Source organism: Streptopelia decaocto (assembly GCF_964273445.1).
Source record: "Streptopelia decaocto genome assembly, chromosome: 2".
Taxonomy (NCBI): domain Eukaryota; kingdom Metazoa; phylum Chordata; class Aves; order Columbiformes; family Columbidae; genus Streptopelia; species Streptopelia decaocto.
In genome coordinates, this window is record NC_138655.1 from 46,024,740 (window position 1) to 46,050,102 (window position 25,363).

General features: G+C 38.2%; 1 protein-coding gene across 4 annotated transcripts in view; it reads left to right on the plus strand.

Moving 5' to 3' along the window:
- Nucleotides 1-434: 434 nt before the first annotated feature.
- TRAPPC8 (trafficking protein particle complex subunit 8) overlaps nt 435-25,363 on the plus strand; it is a 55,169-nt gene continuing 30,240 nt past the window's right edge. For 2 of the 4 annotated variants that reach the window (XM_082044397.1, XM_082044398.1), the window contains exons 1-11: nt 435-793; nt 7,869-8,063; nt 10,742-10,825; nt 13,656-13,745; nt 15,070-15,244; nt 15,639-15,792; nt 16,842-16,929; nt 18,426-18,673; nt 20,184-20,299; nt 21,627-21,777; nt 24,383-24,483. In XM_082044397.1, coding sequence (XP_081900523.1) covers nt 637-793; nt 7,869-8,063; nt 10,742-10,825; nt 13,656-13,745; nt 15,070-15,244; nt 15,639-15,792; nt 16,842-16,929; nt 18,426-18,673; nt 20,184-20,299; nt 21,627-21,777; nt 24,383-24,483 — 1,559 coding nt within the window. In that variant the 5' untranslated portion in view covers nt 435-636. The remainder of the gene's footprint in view (nt 794-7,868; nt 8,064-10,741; nt 10,826-13,655; nt 13,746-15,069; nt 15,245-15,638; nt 15,793-16,841; nt 16,930-18,425; nt 18,674-20,183; nt 20,300-21,626; nt 21,778-24,382; nt 24,484-25,363) is intronic. The other 2 variants (XM_082044399.1, XM_082044400.1) reach the window with 1 other exon arrangement.

Sequence of the window (25,363 nt, forward strand, 5' to 3'; positions counted from 1 at the left end):
GGAACAAGATGCCCAGGGAGGTTGTGGAGTCTCCTTCTCTGGAGACATTCAAAACCCACCTGGACACCTTCCTGTGTAACCTCATCTAGGTGTTCCTGCTCCGGCGGGGGGATCGGACAAGATAATGTTTCGAGGTCCCTTCCAATCCCGAACATTCTGTAATTCCGGCGCCTCCGGCCCGGGTACAACCGCCTGCAGCCTCAGCGAGGCGAAAGCCGTTGGTGGCCGTTGGCAGCACCTCCCCGCGAACACCCGCCTCGGAACGCACCAACAGCCGCGGCGGCGGGGGGTGGAAACATATTATACAAACCCACTCCCACCCGGCCACCGTCGCCTCCCCCTTTCGGCAGCTTCTGCTCGTGCGCTCCCGGCCCGGCCCCGCCCCCTTTCGGCCAATCACATGAGTGAACGCGAGGGCCGCCGGGAGTGGGCGCTACCTGAGGGGCTCGGCTGAGGCGCAACATGGCGGCGCTGGCCGGTTGCTGAGCGGTCAGTGGCCGCGGCGCCGGGGCAAGGCGGCTGGAGCGGGAGCCGCAGGGAAGCAGCGGCAGACAGGCAGACGGGAAGCCGGCGGGCCCGGGCGGGAGAAGAGCGGAGGAAGGTGGCGGGGGCGGCTCGAGCCCCCGGGCGGCGGCGATGGCCCAGTGCGTGCAGTCGGTGCAGGAGTTCATCCAGGACTCGTTCGTACCCTTGGTGGCCGCGCTGTGCAGCGAGGAGGCGGAGAAGCTCACTCGCAAGAACAACCTGAGCTTCGCCGAGCTGGTGAAGCCCTTCTGCCGCCTCACCTCGGAAGGTCAGTGCCGGGAGCGGAGCCGGGGCGCGGGGTTTGTTTACACGGGGCGGGGGAGGCGGCGCCGCTCCCTTCCGCCCGGTGGGCCAGGAGCCCCGCCCGGCTGGCCGGAGCGGCTGTCACGGCGCCTCCCTTGCGCGGCGCGGCCGAGGCGAGACCCCTTCCCCCGGACCGTGGTGGTGTCCTCTCGGTCGGGCGTTACGTGGAGCGGTGACAGGCTAAGCGGAGGCGCACCTTTGCCGGGGTTGCACCAGGTGGCTGTCAAGTCTGTTTTATTTATTTATTTATTTATTTATTTATTTATTTTCGGTCTGTTCTTCTCTGCGGAGGCTTGGAAGTTAGGCTCCTCCTGGAGACATCACAGCACACGGCTGAAAAGAAGGGTGTCTGCAAATCTAGCTCTTCCCTAATTTTTCTTTCTTTAAAACGACTTCTCTGTTATCTCGTACCTGCCTACTGCTGTAGATTTTCTTGGATTTCACACCCGTGTTAAGGCTGTTAGAAAAGTACTCAGTCGTTGAAGGTATGCGCAGAGTTTCAGAAACACTAGTTGTAATTTCGGTTGCAAGTCATTGTTTTCGCTCGCTTGTAGTTTTATGGTATATACTTGTTTTGCTTGTTTCTGTGAGTAAGAGGTGTGCAAAGAGCAGGTGGGAACTGAGCTGGCTGTGTGGCACAGGTGAAATGACAATGTAAAGCAGCAGCAAAACTGGATATTGACCAGAGAAACTGACCACTGGAAGGTGATACTGTAGGATTCTTTTACTGTAATGCTTCAACTTACTATCTGGATTTTTATTTTTTTTTTAATGTAACTAAATTATGCTCTTCAAGCCACTGCTCATCAGAATAGTATGCAGAATAGCAATTGGAATAAACTGTCAGAATAGCAGTGCAGTTACACTTGACAAATTTGGTTTCTGACAGCTCAGACTTCAGTCTCTTCATGTCCTGTGTTGAGGAAACAGTGCAGGAAAACACTTGAGTTAGTTTTTTGCATTACTATATATAAAAAAAGGCACCAACTTAAAAGCTAGTATGCATTAAAATCTGCCTTAGTCCTGTGGCAGGTCTTAATAACTTAGTAACCATAACCTTTATAAAGGCTTTTCCCTTTTTTAGCAACACTCATGAGCTCTGTGAGAATGCATAGATAAAAATAATAAATGCAGCAGCTCATGTCCTTGCCATTCTGAAGTTACTTAAATATCCCTATAGGTTCTTTAGTGAAAGGCTTTCAAAATGCATCTAGCAAAAAAAATCAGGCAGACTATTCAAAATGAAGCATTTGCTCTCAAGGTTACTTAATTCTGTTGTTGCTTAGTAGTAAATATTTTTATTGCAATTATAGCAACAGTTAAGGAACTTGCAAACCTGAACTATTCTCAGTGTTCCCCCTGTAAATGCAGACCTGAGTAGTATGTGGGTACTTTATATAAACCAAACTAGTCTTTACTGTCTTTTAGTAAAGGAATTAGTCATGGCTGAAGATTACACTTCCTCCCTTGGTATAATGTAAGACTTTGAGCTTATTATTGAGAGACTGATACTGAATCAATTTCTGCATTCTTCTAAAAACTTGTAAAGAAAAGCTATGCTGTTTGTTTTTCATAATTTTGTAGTACTTTTTGATGTTTCTGTAATTGGTCTTATGCAAGCTCTGTCATGGAATAAAGTAACACCTCCATGAATTGCCTCTAAAACCCCATTAATTTCCTAATTTTGCAGCTGTGGCTTTTGTGACATATATTTGAGAAGGGGCATCCTTGCTGTTCTGTGTAGGCTGCATAACTTTAACAGTGTGAACCATCTTGTTCAAAACCTGATGGTCAGAGAACCAAGAAGCTGAAGCTTGGTACTGTGGGTTTTGTTGCTCTGTATTCTGATTCAACAGGCTGCAAGCCTCACTGCAGTTCTTCACTCCTAGTGTGACTTCCTATTCTAGCTTCATGGAGAAAACATTACTGTGTGCTATATGTAATTTCTTGTGGTGAAAGCCAGTGTGCTGATGATAGCGAAACCAGTAGCAGGTGGTATTTTCTTCAGACAGAACAGTAGTAGTTCAGTGTAATAAAGTTTCTCATGAGTTTGTATAAGAGTAAGCAATTTCTCTAGTTCTGGACTTTGTGGAGTTCTAAGACAGGGAGACATGCTTGTTGGAGTCACTATTCTTGTTGCATAGTGACACTGTAAACTGTATCCTGTGTACAAGACCTAGAAATGTCATGTAAGTTCTTAAATTGCTGTACCTTAATAGGTTTGACCAAACTTAGCAGTAAAATTTTTCCACGGTGCTTTTCATATCCAACTAAGAGGAAGAGAAGCACGATTAATGATCCGACCCTCCACAGCTGTGTGTTTCACTGCTTGTGATTGTTTTGATATTTTCACTTTTAAGCCCAGTTTTTTCCTAAGCAAGTATGAAATACTGTGATGTGGTGTGTGGTGTCTTGTTGTTTTTTTGGTAATGAATACTCCTGTCTTAGTCGCTATTTTGTTGACTTTCTAATGTAAAATTGGATTGATTAGTATTTCATCTCTTTAGAAATAAGCTGTCCCTTTTACAAAACTTTAAAGTACATGAATTACTTCCTGAACTCCTCTATAATTTGAAGAGCTCAGTCACTGGTTTCTTACTGCACTCTTAGAGTCCTGTTGCAATACAGATTTTTCTCTGAAGTTAAGGATTTACATAGCTTATGAGCCTGCTGAAGACTGCACATTCATCAGCGTGCTCACTTAGAGAAGTAGTGCAGTTATGAAATGAATCTTGTGGTATATGTGCAAAACAGTTTTGATACACAGAAACTAGGCTGAGCTTTTTACTGTGCATGTATTGATTGTCCTTCACATGTTAACAGAGATGTGAAGGTCCAGACCGCTGCTTGATTCTTCAAGTAGTGTTAAACCACATGTTTCTTGCAGTTGCTCAGTGCAAGGAAACCAGATTATATCTAATTTCAAGTAGAACTTCACAAACATATGTAATGTAGATGTTAAGAGGGGGCCTGTGCACGGATCAGTATTAATCTACTCATCAACTTCTGCCTATCAATGACTTACTAATGCTGTTGTAGCCAAAAATACTCCTGCAATATAGCAAATTGTGATGGTAGGAAATCCAGAGCACAGCGTTCCAAGTGCTATGTACTGTAATTTTTAGCTTCTTGACTTCTGTAGGTAAGTCACTTTTTGTTATTGAAGGAGCAATGGTTGAAGAAAAAAACTTTACTGTCCTGGTGAGTCTTGACTTTAGAAGAAAACAAAACCAAACCCCTCGCCATGCTTCAGTTTTAATTTGGTAAAGGAAACCAAAAGTATATTGTGGATTTTATACCTTCACATTTATTCTCGAAGTGGCAGTCTTTTTTAGCTATTGTGCTTGTTAATAACAATTGATGCCTAATTTAACAAATGCATGTATTGTATAGTTATTTTTTTTTTTTAAATAGCATCCTGTTTTTAAGAATCCTTAAAAATACTATCCGAACTAATACTGTCTTGGTGGGAGGGACAATTACAGTGTACATGTCAACTAGCAAGTGTCACTTTAGGATAGTCTTTGTTACTCTTAAACCAAAGTGTTTTTGTGTGTGTTTTTTGTGTTTGTGTTTTTTTATATATATATTTTTTTTTTTAGAGGGGAAGAGTTTCTGATAACTGTATCTGATTCTAAGCCTTAAATATGTGCTGGAAGTAAGGAGGTGTAATGAGAACACTGCATTTATTTGAGCTTAGTTTGATGTTAGGAATTCCTTGTTCATGCGTATTTGAGTCAACATATGAATATTTTCAGCTTCTGATGAAAAAGATCTCGTTCTTATGTGCGTTACTACTCTCACTTTTGGCAAAATACTTTCTGAAATCTTATGAACACTTAAAGGGAATGTTTAACACTAGAAATGTTTTATTAGGGATTAAGGCAAGAGCTTTTTGGAGATCCAAAAATGTCCTTTATGTTGGTCCTTAGCGTTGCACATATGCCAGAAATGTCAGCTGCATCCCGTAGGGAAATGTGTTTGCTCTTCGTTATTATGTCTGTTGTAGTTTAGGAGGGACACCAAGGATGAGTTTTAGTGTTACAGCTGCACAGGTAAAGGCAGACTGGTTTCTTAGTTGTTTGTCCCTCCCATTTGCTTTACATTTGATTTTTTCAGTAGTCATGTGGAAGTAGGGTTGATAATTTATCTGTATTATAACATGGGAAACAAAAAATCCTTCCCTTCAGCTTTCTGATAGAAATGCTGAACTGGATGAATTAAGGTTAGCCAGCACAGTTGCCATCCTCTGTATTGATACAGCCTTATGATGAACAAGTTCAATCTGAAACTTATAGCTGAAAAATTCTCCACAGATTTTAAGGTCGTGTTGGGCAGGATCAGTTCTCTAAGTTGCTTCACTGTGTTTTCCCATGAGTTTCAGCGCTGGCTAAAAGCTGGGAGTGAATGTGTGACTGAGGAGGGTAGAACTATGCTGGTCCAGACTTGAACTGTGATAGAAGTCTGTTTTAACAGCTAAGATGGGCTGTAAGCACATCTAGTGTGATCCGTCTTGGGCTGCACAGTTTTTTCTGAAAAGGCTTGTGGAAAAGCTGTGCTTCCCCTGGCTGGAGGGGACTGAAGCCTCAGTTTCAGACCTTCACAGTGTGAATTCTGTGGTTAGTTGCAAGATGAGGAGAACAACAAGAATTTTCATTTGTTCTGCTTTGTCTATGCTATAAAGTGATTTGTGAAAACAAAATGCAAAGGAGTCGAGAGCTGTACTGTTGGTACGTGGTAGCAGCAGGTGTCTTTGGTAGCCGTATTCAATGCGTCCCGCCTGCACTTCCAGTCTGGCTTGCTTGGTGGTGCTTGTGGTTTGAAATTGGGAAAATGTAATGAAAAATCAGAGCAGACCCAGGATTGTAATGTCTGTTGAAAGTGTCATGAATACTTTTTTTTTAAAAGACAGATGGCTTGGGTGAGCAGGTTTCACAAAGATTCTACGAAGGGAGTTCTGCATTTATGAGTTATGTGAAACTCAAATTATTGCTTATGGTAACATGTAACTTTGTCTGTAAGATACAAGAGAGACTGCAGCCCAATCGAATTATAGTGGAAAGATCACAGAGATAGACCTTAAGTAGAAAGGTAGGCCGGTATACATAAGCGTAAAAAACCTTAGTTTTCTTGTGATCAATCTGTTTTTCTTTTCAGGAAGTTGAGACTTTTCTTTTTTTAATGATAAAACCACAAAAACAAAATTAGGGGCTTAGAGTTTTTGGTGTTTTTTCTGTCTGATGTCTTTCTTGAAGAAGTTGGTCTTAATGGGAAGAAAATATTTTTTGGGTAAATAACACAAGGGTGAAACAGTGTAAGTTGCTGTGTGCTAATAACATAAGGCTGCTATCACCTTTTTTAAGAGCTAATTTTAATAATGAATCTGTTTTTTAGTATTATTTTTATTGGTAACAGTCTGCTTCACTTTTTCTAAATATGCAACCTCTCCACATCAACATTTTGCATATTTCCCAGCTGTTTGTAGTTCTGTCATAAACACCAGGTCCATGGCACTTAACTGCATTGCATTTCTTTGAGGCTGCGTGCCATAGCTCACTGGCATGAGAGTTGTCAGGCACAACTCTCATGCATAATTCTGAAATCAGTATTTTAATACTCATAAAACTTTTTGTTTTTTTAAACAAGTATTTTAAAGTGAATCGGGAATGCTGGTGCTCATAGAATCATAGAATGATTTGGGTTGGAAGGGATGTTCAAAGGTCATCTAGTCCAGCCTCCTGCAATGAGCAGGGACATCTTCAACTAGTTGATCAGGTTGCTCAGAGCCCTGTCCAGCCTGGCCTTGAATGTCTCCAGGGATGGGGCATCTACCACCTCTCTGGGCAACCTGTGCCAGTGTTTCACCACCCTCACTGTAAAAAATTTCTTCCTCGTGTTTAGTCTGAATTTACTTTTAGTTGAAAAACATTACCCTTTATTCTGTTGCAACAGGCCATGTTAAACAGTCTCTCTCCATCTTATAAGCTCCCTTGAAGTACTGGAAGGCAGCTATAAGGTCTCCCCAGAGCCTTCTCTTCTCCAGGCTGAACAAGCTCTGCTCTCAGCCTTTCTTCATAGAAGAGGTGTTCTGCCCCTCTGATTGCCTTGGTGGCCTCCTTTCCAACAGGTGTTTCTTGTACTGAGGGCTCCAGAGCTGGGCGCAGAACTGCTGGTGGGGTCTCACCAGAGCAGAGCAGAGGGGCAGAATCACCTCCATCAACCTACTGGCCACGTTTCTTTTGATGCATCCCAGGATACAGTTGGCCTTCTGGGCTGCAAGTGCACATTGTCACTCATGTCCAGTTTTTCATCCCCAAGCAGCGCTGCTCTTCAACAATGTGTTTACTAACATGTGTACTAATGTTGATTAATTTTTATTAAAAGTTTGTCACTCCAGAAATGTAACTTCAGTAACATTCTTTTAAAATCAGTTGTGTGATGCCTTCTGCAGAACATGCAGTTCCAAAACCATTTCTTTAAAAAACAAACAGCAAAACTAGGGCAATCACACTGTAATGTTAAAAAGGAAAGGATATGCTCATTTTGGATGCACTAATACTATGCTGTCCCTGTCAAGTTTCTTGAATGCTGTTATTGTGTACTGGTGTTTTCTTGGAAACTGGGGGTCCCTTGGAATATGAGATGTTATGTGACATCCATACATGGTTACTATAGGCTTTCTGTGCAACTTGAGTACATTCTACAGGCCAGGGGGTGCATCAGTGTAGAGTGTGCATTTTGAGTACTTTTGTTACTCTGAGTGGATAGTCTTACAAGCTAAGATCCTATGCTAGCTGTTCATAAGTCTGCTTAAATGAACCTAATGTTGAACATGAAGTAATTCCTCATTCTTTCCTTCCCCCCACTCCATTTTTGATACTCAAGTATTATGGTCTGTGATCTGAAATTGATATGGTGGTTTAGTCAAAAATTAATCTTTAAAGAAAAAGAATAATCTGTTGGGAGAAATATACTATGTTACAGTAACTATTTTAACTCTGTTACACTCCTCAATAAAGCTTATTTCTTTTCTTTTTTAGTTCACATGAGAGATCCTAATAATCAGCTTCACATAATTAAAAATTTGAAGATTGCTGTCAACAACATTATTACTCACCCACCTCAGCCTGGTGCCATTCGAAAACTTTTGAATGATGTTGTGTCTGTCAGTCAGCCTGCTGAAGGACTAGTAGCTAATGTGATCACAGCTGGAGATTATGATCTCAACATTAGTGGTATGTAATGTTATTGTATTTTTTGTAACTTAAACTGGAATTTACTGTAAGCTTGATTACAGGTTTGTGGCAAATATTAAAGTTACTCCGAGAGCTGATAAGTTTTGAGTCATTGTTTTTACTGATTCAGATTTGTCAGATAGTTTTGGTTTTATATATGATGCCAAAAGAGTGGCTGAACTTAATTAATAATTCTTAATATAACATTTCCTAATGTTGTAATTCTTCTGAACTTGTGTTAAATCATCATACTATTTTTAATGCAGAAAATACTCATGCTTTCATTTTGGTAAGAGCTCATCAAATTAGTGAGGTTTTTCTTGTTACAGAACTGGTATACTAACATGTTGCACTTGGTTGAATAAACATCAGAATGTCTTTACAGTGGTACTCACAGACAGCTTCACATGAAAGTTAGTCCTCCTGCCTCCTTTTATTGGTCTTTTTACTTGTTGCTTAATGCAAAGAGTTCATGAAGTTGACATAAAAAGTTGTAAGATAAAAAGTATGTGATTCCGTGTCTTCTTTTTGTTTGTTTGGTTGTTTTTTTTTTTACTATGAAACTCTGCGCTTCATGTTTCATTGTCAAAATGGCTAGAATAGTCTGAGGATGTGTTTTCAGATCTCCAAGGAATAAGGCATTGTGAATTATACTAAATGAGACCTGATCTTCAGAGCTGAGAAGATTAAACTCCTCCCAATTAAGATCCTAATCCATTAAAGCCTTTGAGTACATACTTAATTCAAAGCATGTATGCATTGCCCTATTTAAATGAGTAATTTATTGTACTTAAAGTTCAGCATGCGGTGAGGAATCTCTGCTATAGCAAAAGACTGATGAAAATTCATGAGGATTAGTAAGTGATGTTGTCATAGTATGTTTTTTTTTAATGTTGATGGTGAAAAATTGCATAATTCTACATATTTGAAACCTAATTTACAAGCCACATTCTCAACTTGATGTGAAATACTGAGAGAAAAGGAAGAGACTTGAGCCTGGAAATTTTTGGGAGCTATTGGAAGCTGCACACTTTCTCAGTTTCCATGTCCCCGTTTATCTGTGAAATCAGTGAATTTCTGTTTTTATGTGAAGTGTTTCTGGAGAGGAAGTCTGCTTGAATTTTAGAGATTGGAAGACCCTAAGAAAGCAGAATGGTTTCAATGAAGAGATGTTTCCGTAACATTTTTTGATCACCTCAGTTTAAAAATGAAATATTGAAAGAAGGGAAGAAGAATAGTGGCTACATCAAGCCATGCTTTCTAGTTGTAGAAGCAAATAATTCTCCTTTTGATTTCCTTATTTGCTGCTGGTGTTATGCAAGCTGCCATACTTGACTGTCTTCTGTCTCTCAGTGACGAGGTTCTTATTTCCATTCAGACTGGCAGTATGCATATTTGACAGAAGAAGGAGAGATGTATAATCTGATTAAGATAATACAGAAGGACAAAATAATGTAGGAACAAAAATAACGTAAGAACGATGAAATCATGTAGTTTTGTGGTACCCCTTTTTAGGGCTTTAGCACAAAGCAGTGGCACAGTGTTGTCATGTTGAAACTTAGATTGCATTGTAGGAGGATGTGAGGAAGTCCCTGCTTTGCCAGGTAGAGTTCCTTTTCTACTTAGGAAACTGAGTATTTACCAATAAACTTTTTTCTTTTTTCAACTTTGTTAGAGCATTTTATTGAAAACCCATGGAAGCATTCATTCATTCATGGCAACAAAACAATCTTTTTGGCATGGAAATGTGAAATACTCTAATCTGTTATTTAATTTCCTCTTTTTCTTTTGGTGAATTAGTTTTCTGGATAGCAATATTTAAAAAGTAATTCCTTAATCTTTAATGGTGATCGAATGCAGTCTATTTTGAAGGAAGACAAACATTTTTTTAGAGGCTCATGTATGGGTGTTTTCAGCACTGGGATCATCATACTGCTTTTTTTACATTTTATTTATTTTTAGAAAAGTTTTGGAACTGCTGTGGTAAATTGGTTTGTTTTTAATCTTTCTTTGTTACACTTGTTGTTAATTAGTCTCATAGTTCCATAATGCTCTTTTATTGAGAAACCTGGTTGATTGCTGAAAGGGTGCTTGTGTTCATGCCTGCATCCTCCCATGTGCTGGTGCATGTGGAGGGTGAGGAAAATCAATCCCACTAGAGACTTTTCTTCTCCCAGATTTTCAACTGGATCACTTCCCTGCTTATGTTTGTTCAGGGCTGCATGATGCTAATGATGGCATGCAGCAATATGGTGAAGATAAGGGGGAATGTTGGGGTGACTGCTTTCAGCAGCTACATCTTTAGTTACTTTAACTGTAGTACTACAGACTGAGAAATGTCAGAACTTAGTGTCTTACATTTATAGTCTCTTCCAACTAGAAAAATATAATATGTAACTGTAACTTAATTATTTACTACATTATAGATTTCCTTTTTTTATTCAAGCCCAGAATTTAGGCTGAACCAGAAATTAATATTGGATTCTATTAAAATACACTGTGACATGTTGAGGAGCCTGAAGTGTTCATGATTAAGGTTAGCTGGAATCAAATCTCTTCAGTCCCTGGTGGGCCTGCATGGTATAGATTTTCTGCTTCATGCTACCAGAGCGTAAAAGTCAGTAGAGTGTTTGCACCTGACCCTTTTTAGTATAATAATATCATGTTTTTTCTATCAGATCGCTCAGTTAAGGCTAGTGTTCCTTGGTACAGTAATTGGAAAGAGACACTGATGGAACTGAACACATCCACGTTTTATTCAGGTATTTTTTTGTGGTTGGTGCCAGTTTGCCAAATTGCCCTTTATTCCTTTTCCATGTGCCCCATCCACCTTTCCTTACCATCTCCTACAACCGTTTAGCACTTTTCCTGGCGTAGATGTGTGTTCCTCCATTTTTTTCCCTCCAAACGAAAAATTGTTGGTGGTGGTTGTTTAATTTTTCTTTTAGTCACATTTCTATTACTGTTAATCTAAATCATTTGGTCTTTCCATAGAATCAATAGATGCAGCATGGTGGTGGGAAATGACCTGATGCTGGAAAAGCACTGTCTTGTTTGATCCTATGGACCTATATACTGTCCCTATTCTCTATTTCAAATGTAAATACTTTCTGCTTCTCCACAGAATTTCCTTCTCAAGGGATAGTGGTGCTTTTCAAATTGGAGCTAAAGTGCTGACTGTACTAGGGGCACATATGCCCCTGCTATATTGGCATTCTTTCTGGAGTATGACTCTTGAAAAAAAAAAAAAAGTGTTGTAATACATTTTCACCTAGTTTGTAAGACTTACAGCTACCAAAAGACATTGTTTATTGACCTCTCAACTTACAGACAAAGCCTGTGTTGTGCTCTATCAAAGCCAGATTTTGATGTTTTTCAGTTTTAGATATTAACAAAGTTTATGCCTTTGGTTAGTAATAGCTAACTTTTCAGTAGTGTCTGTTTACATGCTGCTAAATGCCTTCCTTTCTGAATGGTGCTAGAGTAGTAGTATCTGTGAAATTCATCTTAGTCAGCTAGCTAAAAAGTACAAAACTTAATGAAGTAGACTTCTCATTCTTAAGCTGTTGTGTACAAATATCACTTAGCAGTTTTTTTTTCTTTAACGATTTACAAACACATTAACAAGTTTGCCTAAACTTCAGTTCTGCTCATTTGCTATACTGGAAACATATTACTAGAAAAACACAAAACATACACCTCTGTGTAACTAAATGACAGTGTTGCAATGCACTGCTTTAGCATGTGTTATGAAATGTTACCTCTGAAATTTTTTTAAAATATTGTTTTTGTTTCAAATATTGTGCATGATTATTGTTGTAAGTATCTACTATAAATGATTACAGCCCTGTAAATGTTCGAGTGAATACTGAGGTATAATATGTTGTGGTTGTGTAGAGAGAATCCAGTTGCCTTTGTATCCACTTCAAAGGTTCTTAATAGTCTGAATGAGAAAGGGGAGGTGCGGAAAATAAAACCACCCCACAAAACAAAGTAGTACTTTGCTGTTTGCAACTCTGTGAGACTGAAAAAAAAAAAAAGCCTTCTATGTGGTTCAACCATAAAACAGAACCAGAGAACTGAAAACAGAGCTCGAAACTAAAATGCAGTTGAAATTTATGCCTTAAATGGTTTAGCATTGTTTGGTTTGGACCTGAGTTATTACAATGCTTTGTTATTCTTGTAAAAAAAAATGCATGAGAGTTGCTTTCTCATGGTTTGTTTTTAATAACAAGCAGTGTTTTCCTTAATTTAAATAGTTGGCATATTTACATGTAGGACTTGATAAAGCCAAAAGCTTTTGATGCGCTAGACTCAGAGAGCAGTTGCTAGAAAGGCTGTAATAAAACACTAGAAGTTTGTCTCCTATTCATCTTTCTCTATGGGAGATGTGCTGACTGTTGGACTGAGTTCTGTTAAGTGTGACTATATCTGACTTCCATGTGGATGAAACTGATGTAAGATGGCCTGACAATGTAGGATTACACAAAATGCATTAACTTGATGGACAAGAAGATAATTCCAACATAAATGAAACTCAGTCTCCTAAAGCCATCAAAGTATGTGTTTTCTTGGGTCCATATAAGGAAAATAAATATCTTCAGGATTTCTTATCAATGCATTTTTTTCTGTACTAGTTATTGTTTTCTAGTTTGCAGATGAGTTTACATTGGGTTCCAGCTAACTTCAGTGTGAAATCAGGTTACTGGAATTGGACTAATTTTGCTCTGGGGTCTTTTTTTCCACTCAAGGGAAGGAACTGCAGAATTGAGATGGCATAAAACAGGCATGAAGGGAGAAATAATACTTCATTGCTCAGCTGATAGTTGGCATGGAAAGAAACGGACAAGATTTTTGAGTTCAAATGTTCTTTGGATGTCCCAGACATACTTGTTTTCTCTTGATTTGTTACGCTTAGAAAAAATGAAATCCCTATTATAAAAGGGCATTTGAACATGACAGGTAGCTATTAAAAGGCATTTATGGCACAGCTCAGATCTGAGTTTCTAGCTTTTTGTATCTCTGCTGTGCAAGCTGACAGCTGAACTGTTTGTTTCAGCAGAGCAGAGGAAGAGGACTAATGTCAAGCCAAGTCACAACACTTGCAAAAAGGTTTAGACAAACTGGCAGGGTAGGGTTTTGGCGATCTTTTAGTTCTTCTACGTAGTCAGAAATTAATTTTGCTTCTCGATAAATTCTTGCATTTCTAGCCAAGGCAAATTCAATGCCTGTTAGAAGAATTTGTTTTTTCTTTCCCAAGTGTGTGCATTTATGTTTAAAGGAGTGGTAAGGAGTAGTTACTCTAACAAGGTGTGAATACATGTAAGCTTACAATATTGAGGAAGTGGATGCTTAAGATACTATTCAGTTTCACAGGATTCGATTCAAAGTGTTACTGTTTCACCCACTTGTGTGTATTTTAGATGCTTTCTTCTTAGACTGTCCCTCCCCTTCTTCCCCCTGCTATGCAAACCTTGTCTGAGTTTGCAAGCTTCACTTTTAGGTGTAGTCTTTCATATTTCCTTCTCATAAATGAGTTAACAGATTTTTTGCTGAATATTCTAATTTGTTTTATCTTATTGTGTATTCCAGCTACTACTCCTTGGTTTGAGTCTTACAGAGAGTGCTTTCTTCAGTCCATGCCTGCATCAGATCATGAATTCTTAAACCACTATGTTGCATGTATCCTTTGAGTGTTACAGACCCCTCAAGTGAAGGCTGTTGGAGCTGACTGCAGAAATGTCATGTAGGAGACTTCAAAACCTTGCAGTAACTCTTGTTTCCATTATGATTTGAAATATATACATTTTTTTCACTATGTCCAACTATAATATATACAGACTAATTTTGTAAGGGTATTATGGTTTTCTTTGTGGTTAGTTGTTTTTTAAACAACTTTTTTCTATGTGTCAAACTGAGCTCTGAGATAATACCTGCAAAATAAACTTCCTCATCCTAAAATGCTTTCTGCTGTAGCTTTTAGGTATCTGTTGGCTGTCCCTTATGTACAAGAGAGGCTTTTGCATTTAGGATGTACCTGCTGCTTTTTATAGCTTTTTCTAGCAGATGGAGTGAGGAGGTTGGGGAGGGTGCTTTGGAAAATTGGTGAACTTGGAGGTATTTTGGACAAAAAGAAGTCTGGAAAGATGCCTTAAATGCCTTTGCCTTTTTTTTTTTTTTAAACCCCCAAATTTAAGCAAATTTGCTTGTCTACAAGGAAAATGAAAATATGCACTTTTCATGACGTAGTTGGTGTTTAGTTTTACAATAATTATAATGCTGCAGGTTTCATAGCACTTACTTTGTTCTTAACTGTTTACTGTGCTTCATCATTTCAGTGTGGTGGAACAGGTATGTTAGTAGCCATTAGAGCGAACCATTTGTGCAGAATTAATGTGGCAAAATATTGATTCTGGCCTTTGACTTCTACATTTTGATAACATTTAAAGTACACCTTGCTTTCTGATTTCTCTGAATTAATGTCTTTGAATAGATGTAGCAGAGCAGGATGTTCCCTATTAATGATCATGAAATTATATTAAGGTAAAAGTCTGGATGCTTCTGCTTTTTGCTCAAAAAATGTTGCTGTGTTTATGAATACTGGCTGTTGTTGCTCAGATGATAACTTGAAGTCTCAACTCATGTTCGAAGTTGAAAACTAAAGTACACTGGGAGTGAATTTCAGGTATATATTTCATAAACAGTTGGTCTGTATCTAAAACCTTGAATGAACTGTTAGCTATTTTGTATCGGCTTAAACTTTGATTCAATGTTAGAATTGGAGCAAGCTCCTGTTTCATTTCATGTTGGAGATGTTAGTTAACTGACTGTTTAGATAGTGTTTTTTATCAAGACTAAGGCCAAATTCTAATTGTGCATACTTTTGTGGTAGTGTGTTTTATAGGCTTAAATATTGTACTCATCTACTTTGTTATACACTATTTTATTATATGATCAGTGGTTGTTCCAGGGTTCTTTCAGTTTAATGTCCTTAACATGAGTTTAGGTATGCTTGTAGTTTCTTCTAGTGAGCCAGAGCCTGTGGAGCAATTTCTGAAGCTTTCTCAAGAGCAACATCGAATTCAGCATAGTAGTGAATACTTATATCCAAAGTGGTTTATACCAAACACGCTCAAATACTATGTGTTACTGCATGATGTAAGCGCAGGAGAAGAACAAAGGTGGGTTGTCTACCTTCAGTGAACTTGCAGATCAACTCTGACTGAAATGTTAACATTTATAAATTCAGTTGAGATTAGATGTGTAACAGGATCCATTAGCTAGTATGCTGACTATTATCAAGGCAGATTTCCTTAAGTATTTTTAGATCTACTTCTTGTGTTCATATAAAAGGGAAAGAGTCAGTCTTAGCTTCTTGAGGTAGATGCTTTCTTTGCTGTCTTGATGAACTAATCCTCAAAGATTCTCAGTTTCACTTGCATAAAGGACTGATTGAAAACAGGGGAATTATCGTTTGAATCCCTATGGATAATAGTCTAAAATAGCTTGTTGCAGTATATACTTAGAACATTTACCTTGTCTTGATATCAAACAAGTTCTACTCTATTTTTCCAGAGCTGACTCCATTTATGAAGAGATGAAGCAGAGGTATGGAACTCAGGGTTGCTATTTGCTGAAAATAAATTCTCGGGTGTCTAACAGAGGAACAGATGAACAGATACCAGATCCTTGGAGTCAGTACCTTCAGAAAAATGCTATCCAGAACCAGGTATGACATTATTTTTAAAACAATTTATAAGGTGTTGTGTTAACATAGCTATGATTTCTTGTGAGGGCATAAGATGAATCCTCTTTAAAGGAACTGTCCTCTATGCTATTTAAATTGACAGTATGGAGCACTGAAATACTAGACTGTTTGAAATAGGCTGACAGGAGCACTGAAATAATAGACTTTGACTTTATGCATTGACAAGGGCAAGTAACCTCAGAAGTGTCTTACTCATAGTAACTTTCTACATTAATTTTGATTATTTCCTTCACTCTTGATATTTGCCTTTTTTTTTTCCCAGGTCCTCTATACTTCACTAAACAGTGTGGATATGCTGGTTTGTGGGGGTATATGTGTTTTTTTTCTGGTAACATCTTGCAGTCCAGACAGGTCTGTCATCTGCTGAGATGGCAAATGACAGTGTGTGTTAGGTCAGAGGAGTTCAATTTGCCATAAATGTCTGTATTTTTGGCTTCAGGACCAAAAATATTCCTTCTTGAGTTTGCTTTTGACTGACCTGCGGTTTTAACTGCATCTGATTAAAAGATTTGTTTGTGGAATGATAGTTCTTTACCAAATGTAGCTGACACTGGAAAGTCAAAATATCTCATATTCAATAAGCTAAGAGAACCACTAAGTAATGTTCCACCATGAACTAAATGGATTTTTTTTTTCCTGTCACATGCCAGCTGCCCAATATAGATGATTTTTGTTTTTTTGTATGAGCTTGTTCAAGAATTGCTTTTAGGGAGCATATTTTCACTGCTGTAGGCATTGTCATTGAAGAGTTGGAGTTGCATAACTTGACAGTGAAGCTGTTTGAGCAAGGCAGAAGATACTTGCTTCATTTATTGGTGAATGGGACTTTCACTTTTACAATAGGACAAGTTCTTAAAACCTCACAAACTACTTAAGAAATGAATATATACAAACATGCTTTCTTAATAATTCAATTAACTTATTAAAGTTAACAACTGCTGTTGACTGACCTTTGTGTGTGTGCTCTAGTATTCATAAAATTCTGATTGTTTTTTTTTTTTTCTTGGCAGGATTTCTATGAAGATTATCCTTACACTGTCATTTCAAATAAGAATACTGATCACTTGATATCAGATGGCTTAGACAGTGAAATCAAAGGTATTTTTATAACTTCAGTCAAAACACTGATAGCATTTTATACAGCTGTCTCGTGTCTTGGACAGTAATCGCTTGAGTGTTTTGTTAGGGAATTTGAACTAAGAATTTTCTAAATGCTGAAAGATAATTTAACAAGGTGTACACAAAGAAAAATGCTGTGGTGCTGATCCACTGGATTGATGCTAATTGGTAGATGTGTCTTTAATGAGGTGGCTGCTGATGCACTGGGCTCATCTTTTGAAAGACTAAGCATATTGTCTGTCAACTCTGACAATTATAAAGTAACACAGCATTACACAGTTAATTTTCATCATAATAAGTCAGTGTGCTCTGATGTAGCTTGGAAGCTGAGGGATCTTTTGTGTCCTTGTTTTTGGTTTTAAATCTGGAAATGACAGAGTAGTGACTTAGAAAGTAAGCTGACTGGAAGAATTTGCCTCACAACTGAGCTTGTGGATGGCAGAGGATGGTAAATGAAATTGAGTGCAAATTAATGCATGGCGGTTTTATTTTAAAATTTTTTTCAAGGCAGCTGTCTAGGATTCAGATGAGAAGAAGCATCATCAAATAGGGAAGAAGTGGAGGTACATGCTGTCTGGCCTGGCTCAGCTCAGATCCTTTAGACCTGACTTAAAAGGCATGGGAAGACCTAGTATATGTAGGGGCGCCTGTAGTTGCCTGAAAAAGCAGCTTTCTAGGGCCTTACAGCCCAGGTGTCGTCTGCAAGCTGCTGTGCAAACTGTCCGTATCCAGCTTTACATTTTGTGAGTAAAATCCATTAAGGATTCGATTTCACAGCTCAGCCTTGCTGAGTGCTAGCTATGGCCAGATAAATAAAGGAAGCTGATTTTCTTATATAGAAAGGAAATAATAAATAAGAGAACTATATAAGTCTTAGAGTGAAATGATATCTCTGTCTATTTTGGAGAGCTGGGTGCAGTAGTGACCAGCACCCCTTCTCATTGAACTGAGAGGACTTTGGAAGTCGTTTTACATCACAATTGCTCATAAAGGCATGGAAAATGAGTGTGTGTGTGTGTGTGTGTTTGTTTGTTTTTAACCTTAAAGCATAAACAGAAAACAGTGAGTGGATCCAGTGGAGCCATTGTAGTAGTTGCTGCATTTCCAACTCTTCACAAATATTTTATTTTAAGGTCTTCATAGCTGTCCTTCTGTGTTGTTGATGTTAGTTAGGCTATTTTGAGATTTTTTGCGCTGTAGTTGAGAATCAAAAGTGTACGTATTTAGCTATGTTGTAGTTCCTGAGATTCCCTGAGTTTTCTGAAGAATTTCAGGAATGATGTGGTACTGAGGTAGTGCTTTGCAGCTGTCTACTCAGCATTGGTCTGTAGTGTGGAATAACTGTCGAGTAGCTTTGTTTAACAGAGTTCTGAGTAAGGAAAACTTTGAAATAGGTTAATAAAAATGACATTTAAAAACGAAAATGTTTAAGCAGCTTTATACTTACTAGTGGTTTTGTTTCAATCTTTTAATAGATGGCCTATCAAATAACTTTAAGACTCACCCTCTTCAACTGGATCATCCCAGCGGCAGTTTGGACAGCACTGATTATGTGAAGGCTACTACGTCATTGCAAGACTCCAAGAAATCAAATTCTGGAATGCCACATGGTGCTTGTTTAACACTCACAGATCACGATCGAATTAGACAGTTCATACAGGAATTCACATTTAGGGGACTTTTGCCACACATAGAGAAGACAATTCGGCAACTTAATGATCAGGTTAGTTTACTTTTAAAAACACTTTGTGCCATATTAAAACAAACAAACAGTTGGGGTGTACATCCAGTTATCCAAAAAATCTGTTTTGAAATGACTGCTTCCTTCTGCAATTAATCATTCAATGGTCTTAGTGAAAACTGTAAGTAAATTAAAGAGAAATAACTGAAGTTATCATTTTTGCTCAATTTGTCATTTTAAAAAAGCAAAAAACCAATTTTTATCAACAGAGCTTCAGTGCAAGACGACTTCTTGGTGAAAGTCTGTCTGAACTGTTATCAGGGATATCTGTCATTGCTCCTAAAATCTTCATATTTTATGCTTCTGGATGATTCTGGCATGGGGAACAAAATATACTTTTTGTTTCAACATTAGATTGCACAGCTGCAGTTCGGAAGTGTATTTTCGTCAGTAATTGTCTGCAGAAAAAGCTGCATACTTCAATTGCCACTTCTTTACAGGAGGAAAAAAATGCTTGGCCATCCTAAATCATGCATTTCTCTTTCCATCTCAAGCTAGTATTTTTTTTTTTAAGTGTGGTAGTTGATATCATACCCATGTTAAGTCCAGGACATGCATTAAAGTAGCTTCCTTCGCAGTAAGGTCCTTTCTTTTATACGTCTTTCACTGTTACATAGTCTTAAGCAGATTATTAACTTACGTTAGTGCAATCAAATTACTGTATTTGGCATTAGGCTTAGACCCAAATATCAATCTGTTTTCTGAAATCTGTATTGTGATTTGAATTGTCCATTCAGGTTATAGTTTTAAGTCTGAGGGGTTTTGATAGTAAGTATCATATGCTGTAAGGAACACTCTGCTGACCATGTTTACACTTGGAAAGATTTATGAAGAAACATTAAAAAAAAATGTGCATACACAAAGCGTAGCAAGCAGCCTTACTATTAGGAATATAGTAATACATTCCTAGTCCTGGTAACATTTTAAAGATTATTTTGAAAATTACCTTTAAAAAGAGATGTAGTTTGGCTTAGATTTTAGGAATGGTAATTCCCTGTGGAAGTTTCCTCATTAGTGAAAATTATCTAAAAGAATAAGATTGTGTAACCCTCCTTGCAGGGAGCCTCCGGGCACTTGAAACTGATGTTAGCAATGTGGTAATGCTTTATGTGGATGGTGATGGGGAGAATGTTCTCTCTTGAAGTTTTGTACTTAGTCTAGATTTTAGGTTGGACTAATACCAGAAATTGGATATTCTGTTAGATATCAAACAGATGCATCACATGTTTCACTTCTAGTTCTTAGGATTGAAATATCTGCAATTTTCAGCAACAACAGTGAACCTTGGCTGTCTGAAATAGAACAAATATAGAAATTGCAACTTCTATCTCAGTGTCAGTGATTAATTCTAAAGGAGTGTTTTCTTGGTTATTTTATTGGTTTTATTTATTTCTGTTTTATGGAAAAAGCAAAATTTAGGGGTTTATATTAGTTTAACTTATATTAGTATATCTCTTGCAATGTAGTGCTCTAATTTAGTGTCTTTTTGCAGTTAATATCCAGGAAAGGCTTGAGTCGATCACTGTTTTCTGCTACTAAAAAATGGTTTAGTGGCAGCAAGGTTCCAGAGAAAAGTATAAATGAACTGAAGAATACTTCTGGTTTGCTGTAAGTAATTTCAGTCCTTACTTTTAGATCTCAACTGAAAATGTACCTGTTTTTTTTGGAGTGGTATGAGGGGAGGGGAAGGGAAAGCCTATATTTATTCGATGGTGTTCTGCAAAGTGAACTGTATCAGCAATATTGTAAAAGACTTTAATTAGAGAAATCATGAAAAGTACTGTGCCTAAATGTGCACAATAAAGGAGTAGCAGAACTTAAAGGCGATAAAAGAAGCCGTTTACAGAGCCGTCTTCCAGCTGTATTTACAGTGAAGCTTTCGAAGTTAAAAAGAACATACATTTTTAAGAGTAACAATAAAATGAAGCTATGTTCTGCTGTAAGGGATTTTTTTTTAATTAGTACAAGCTTTTTATTTTGTTATTTAAGCCAAACCCCATGTGTAGGTGTTTATGTAACTGTAACTTACTGCAGTTGAATATCAAGTATATTGCCTTTGCAAGTGCATTTGAGAGCTAAATTAAGGGGATTTTCATACTTTTTCCACCTGTATTTTACACTAAAATCAGGTTTTAAATTTTACCAGAGTATTCATTCTGTATGCTTTGTAATTTCTTGTTATGAATGAGGATGTGTAATCATGAAAAGCAACCTCTTCAACTCTCTTAACTACAGAAGTCTAAATAGCTCTTGGACATTGCCTAGCCCAAGTTAATATCCCTGACACAGCTTTAAATTAATATGTTGTGTGTCTTTGGATTCATAATCAAAATGTTATTAATTTCAGCTTTTTCTGTTGAATGTTTAAGCATGGTTTGCTTCCTACAAAGTCTGACTAACAAGTGTTTAGATCTTCAGTGAAGAGATTAATAGATATTGGACTAACTGAAAGTTAAAATTATGCTTACAGAGGACAGGAACTTGCCCAGTGTTTTGGCATAAGGCACAGTTTTTTAGTAGATTTTTACTTTCAAGACAAATGGGGAGAAATGAGAACTACAGCTAAGTGAACAGTCAAAGTCTTATTTTTTTCCTTCTCATATAGTTCTGTTTGGCTCTAATAGTTAATCTTACTGAGCAGTTTCAGTGATGTCTGCATACTTTTTTACAGTATTTCTTGGCTAAGGGGACTCCTTGTTTTGAATATAAGCAGAACAGTGAATCTTGTTAATTGGAAAGTAGTATATGAAGCTGAGTTACTTGTGGCAGAAAGGAAGCAGCTTCGCTTTTCTTAACTGTTTTTTGGGTAAGGCCAAAGCAATGCAGTTTTTACTCCTACTCTGTGAATAGAAATTGAGAGAGTATGACTTTACAGAGCATGTTTTGCTCTATTTATTAAAATTATGACTTTGAATTTAAATATTTGTATTTATAGGTATCCACCAGAAGCACCAGAGCTTCAAATCCGGAAAATGGCAGACTTGTGCTTTTTGGTGCAACACTATGAACTTGCATATAGCTGTTACCATACAGCAAAGAAAGACTTCTTAAGTGATCAGGCAATGCTTTATGCAGCTGGAGCACTGGTTGGTACTTCATGTAACATAAACATTCTGTGTACTTTTCCTAATAATCTCTAATATTGATCTGAAGGTAACAAAATGCGATCTCTTCACCTCCAGATTTATTAAGGGGTCTTGTCAAATTTGCTGCGTATCTTTAGCAAATCCTAAAGTCTTCTCAAATCTATTTTCTTTATTCCCTACGAAGGGAATAAAGGTGTGAATAAAAATTGAAGAGTTAATTTTTAAAATGTGAAATATGGAAAGGAGAATACCTAGAATGCAACCTCCAGCAAAATGGCTCTTTAAACTTGTAGTCTGATATCGTTAACTGAAAAACACTTATGAATTAATTTATCTCTTTTAGACTTTGGCAAAATATTGCTTGCTAGGAAGTCAAGACTATGTCTCTATAAATATGGTATTGTACTTTTTTTTAAGACTCTTGAGGGATATATTTTGAGTATGTCACTGCTGAACCTCACTGTAAACACATATTCATTCATTAACTTCTCTTTATACTGAAGGTATATGTGACTAGATTTTCAGCAAGATAAATGAGAACACTGGGGAAAAATAAGCTTGCTTTAACAATTTTCTAGAAGCTATGTTTTGTAGACTTTAGTCTGGTTATCTTGATAAAATTTAAAACTTTCCTTTGCAGAGCTATGCAAGCATTCTTGTACAGTGTCTCATCTTGATGTAAAGCCTTTACATAAATATATTTTTGCAGTACAGACAGTCACGCTGCATTTGGTTAATCTGAAAAGTTATCTTAATTCCTTAATGAATGGTTTGTAGAGATCTTAATTATGAATTTTTGCAACCTGCAAGTCTTAGTCATTATTTACTGCAGAAAAACTTTGCCCTATATCCACCTCATAAGGAAAGAAGTAAATTATCCGAGTGCATGTTTACTAGAGTTTCCTTGGAAGCTGAGTATGTATCTTCATTTAACTAAAACTCAAAAAAAGCAGTCCTTGTCTTAAAATAGATGGTAATGCTACTTTAGCAGCAAGATTGTTCATGCAGTAGGAAATTCTCTCTTAGACTTGTAAAGCAGTACTGAATCAATGCTTCTGCATAGTGTTGGGGGTACCATCAAGTGAAAACACTTCTGTGCCTGAAACTCCTGCTGCTGTCTGGTTAATTACAAGCAGAGCCATAAATAGGTTATTCTGCTAAGCCTCTTATCAGTTACAGTGTGTTTGGTACACTTTTGTATGCTAGTAACTGATTAAATGAAGATCTTGAACTATTAGGTTGGCGCAAAAGTAATTGCGGTTTTGCATTGTGAATTTTAAATCATTATAACTGGGCTTAAACGCATCTTTATTAATCAAAATAGGAACCATTGCAATCAACACAGTTTTGCTAATGAGAAATAAGTTTGTTTATTCCTGTAGCATAAAAATCTGTGCTTTGGGATTCGATGAATTATTGGAAAGCATTTTCTGCATTCTGCTGGTTGTGGTTGTTTTCCCTGCAAAAAGTTGTCGATGCTTGAAGAAGTGATAGGTGGTTGGCAAGAAGTCAGGTGAATATGCTGGATGAGGCAAAACGTCATAGCCCAATTCATGCAACTTTCAATGTGTTGATTGTGCTATGTGTGGCTGGGCTCTGTCATGGAGAAGAATCGGGCCCTTTCTGTTAACCAACACTGGCTGCAGGTGTTGCGGTTTTCAGTGCATCTCATTGATTTGCTGAGCAGACTTCTCAGATTGAATGGTTTCCCTGGGATTCAGGGAGCTGTAGTGGATCAGAGGAGCAGCAGACCACCAAACAGTGACCGTGACTTTTTTTTGGTGCAAGTTCGGCTTTGGGAAGTGCTTTGGAGGTTATTCTCGGTCCCACCACTGAGCTGGTTGTCACCAGTTGTCGTATAAGATCCACTTTTCATCACACGTTACAATCCTATCAAGAAATGGTTTGTTGTTCTTGCATGGAAGAAGAGGAGATGACATATCAAACGATGCTGTGGGGCACTTAGGGAGCTTTTCCACCTTTCCACTTTGCTTCAAATGCTGCATGACTGTTGAATGGTTGACGTTGAGTTCTTTGGCAACTTCTCATGGAGTTGTAAGAGGATCCGCTTTGATTGCTCTCCATTGGTCATTGTAAACTTCCAATGGCTGGCCACTATGCTTCATATCTTCAGGTCTCTCGTCTCCTTTGCAAAACTTCTTGAACCACTGACTATACCTTCCTTAACAGTTCCTGGGCCAAATGCATTGTTGACGTTGTGAGTTGTCTCCTCTGCATTATGACTAGTTTTGAACTTGAATAAGAAAATTGCTCGGATTTGCTTTTTGTCTAACAGTCACTCTGCATTTGGTTAATCTGGCTGTGGACAATTTCTATAGTCTAAAATAAATGTAAAATAACCAGCAAGTAATAAGTCATTAGCAAATAAAACAGAAAGTGAGAAAAGTGCATGGAAATTATGTATAATATTACCATGTTTATTGAAGAAAGTATTCCAATATCAAATGGCGAATTTCAATAGTACAAAAACCAGAACTGATTTTGCACCAACCTAATAGTAGCTGTTGAAATGTTTTCCTCAGCATTTTGAGGTTTGCAATTTGTTGCAAAAAGGTTCAGTGACCGTACTGAATTTCTCTTGTAGGAAATGGCAGCAGTATCAGCTTTTCTTCAGCCTGGAGCTCCTCGACCGTATCCTGCTCACTATATGGAAACAGCAATTCAGACCTATCGAGATATCTGCAAGTATGTTGTTTACTTTTGTGCAGATCCAATGCAAGTTGAAAGACCTGGTGGCTTAATTTTTCTTCCTCTGCACAGTGATAGTGCCAGATGACTAAAAGATCACAGAACTATGGTAACTTATTAAAGAGTAACATATATATATGTTATTTAGGATGACATGGAAGGGGATCTGTGCTCTTCTTAACAGAATGCTTATTAAATTTGTGTACTGGATTTACCTGCTAAGATTTTGGTAGTGGGGTAGCTACAGGGATGGCTTCTATGGGGAGATAGCAGGACCTGCCCTGGTGTTGAACAGGGCCAGTTTTCACCCAACTCCAAGATGGACCTGTTGCTGCCCAGAGCTGAGCCTGTCCGCAATGCTGGTGGCACCTCTGTGATAACGTACTTAAGAAAGGGTAAAAATTGATCCACAGCACCTGCGAGAGATGAGTGAGAAAAAGAGAGAAACAACCCTGCAGACATTAAGGTCAGTGAGGAAGGAGGGGGAGGAGGTGCTTTGCTGTAGCCTGTGGAGAAGACCATGGCAAAGCAAGTTGTCACCTGCAGCCCATGGAGGACCACAGAGGAGCAGGAATCCACCTTGCAGCCTGTGGAGGACCCAGTGCCAGAGCAGGTGGATGTACATTAAAGGAAGCTGCAGCCCATGGAGAGCCTATGCCAGAGCAGATTCCTGGCAGGCGCTGTGACCTGTGGGGAGCCCACACTGGAACTGTCTGTTGGACTCTGACCTTAAAGGTCTTTTCCAACCAAAATGATTCTTTGAAGGACTGTACCCCATGGAAGTGATCCATGCTGGAGCAATTAATGAACTGTATTTGTGGGAGGGACCTCATGCCAGAGCAGGGGAGGAAGAGTGTGAGGAGGAAGCAGCAGCAGA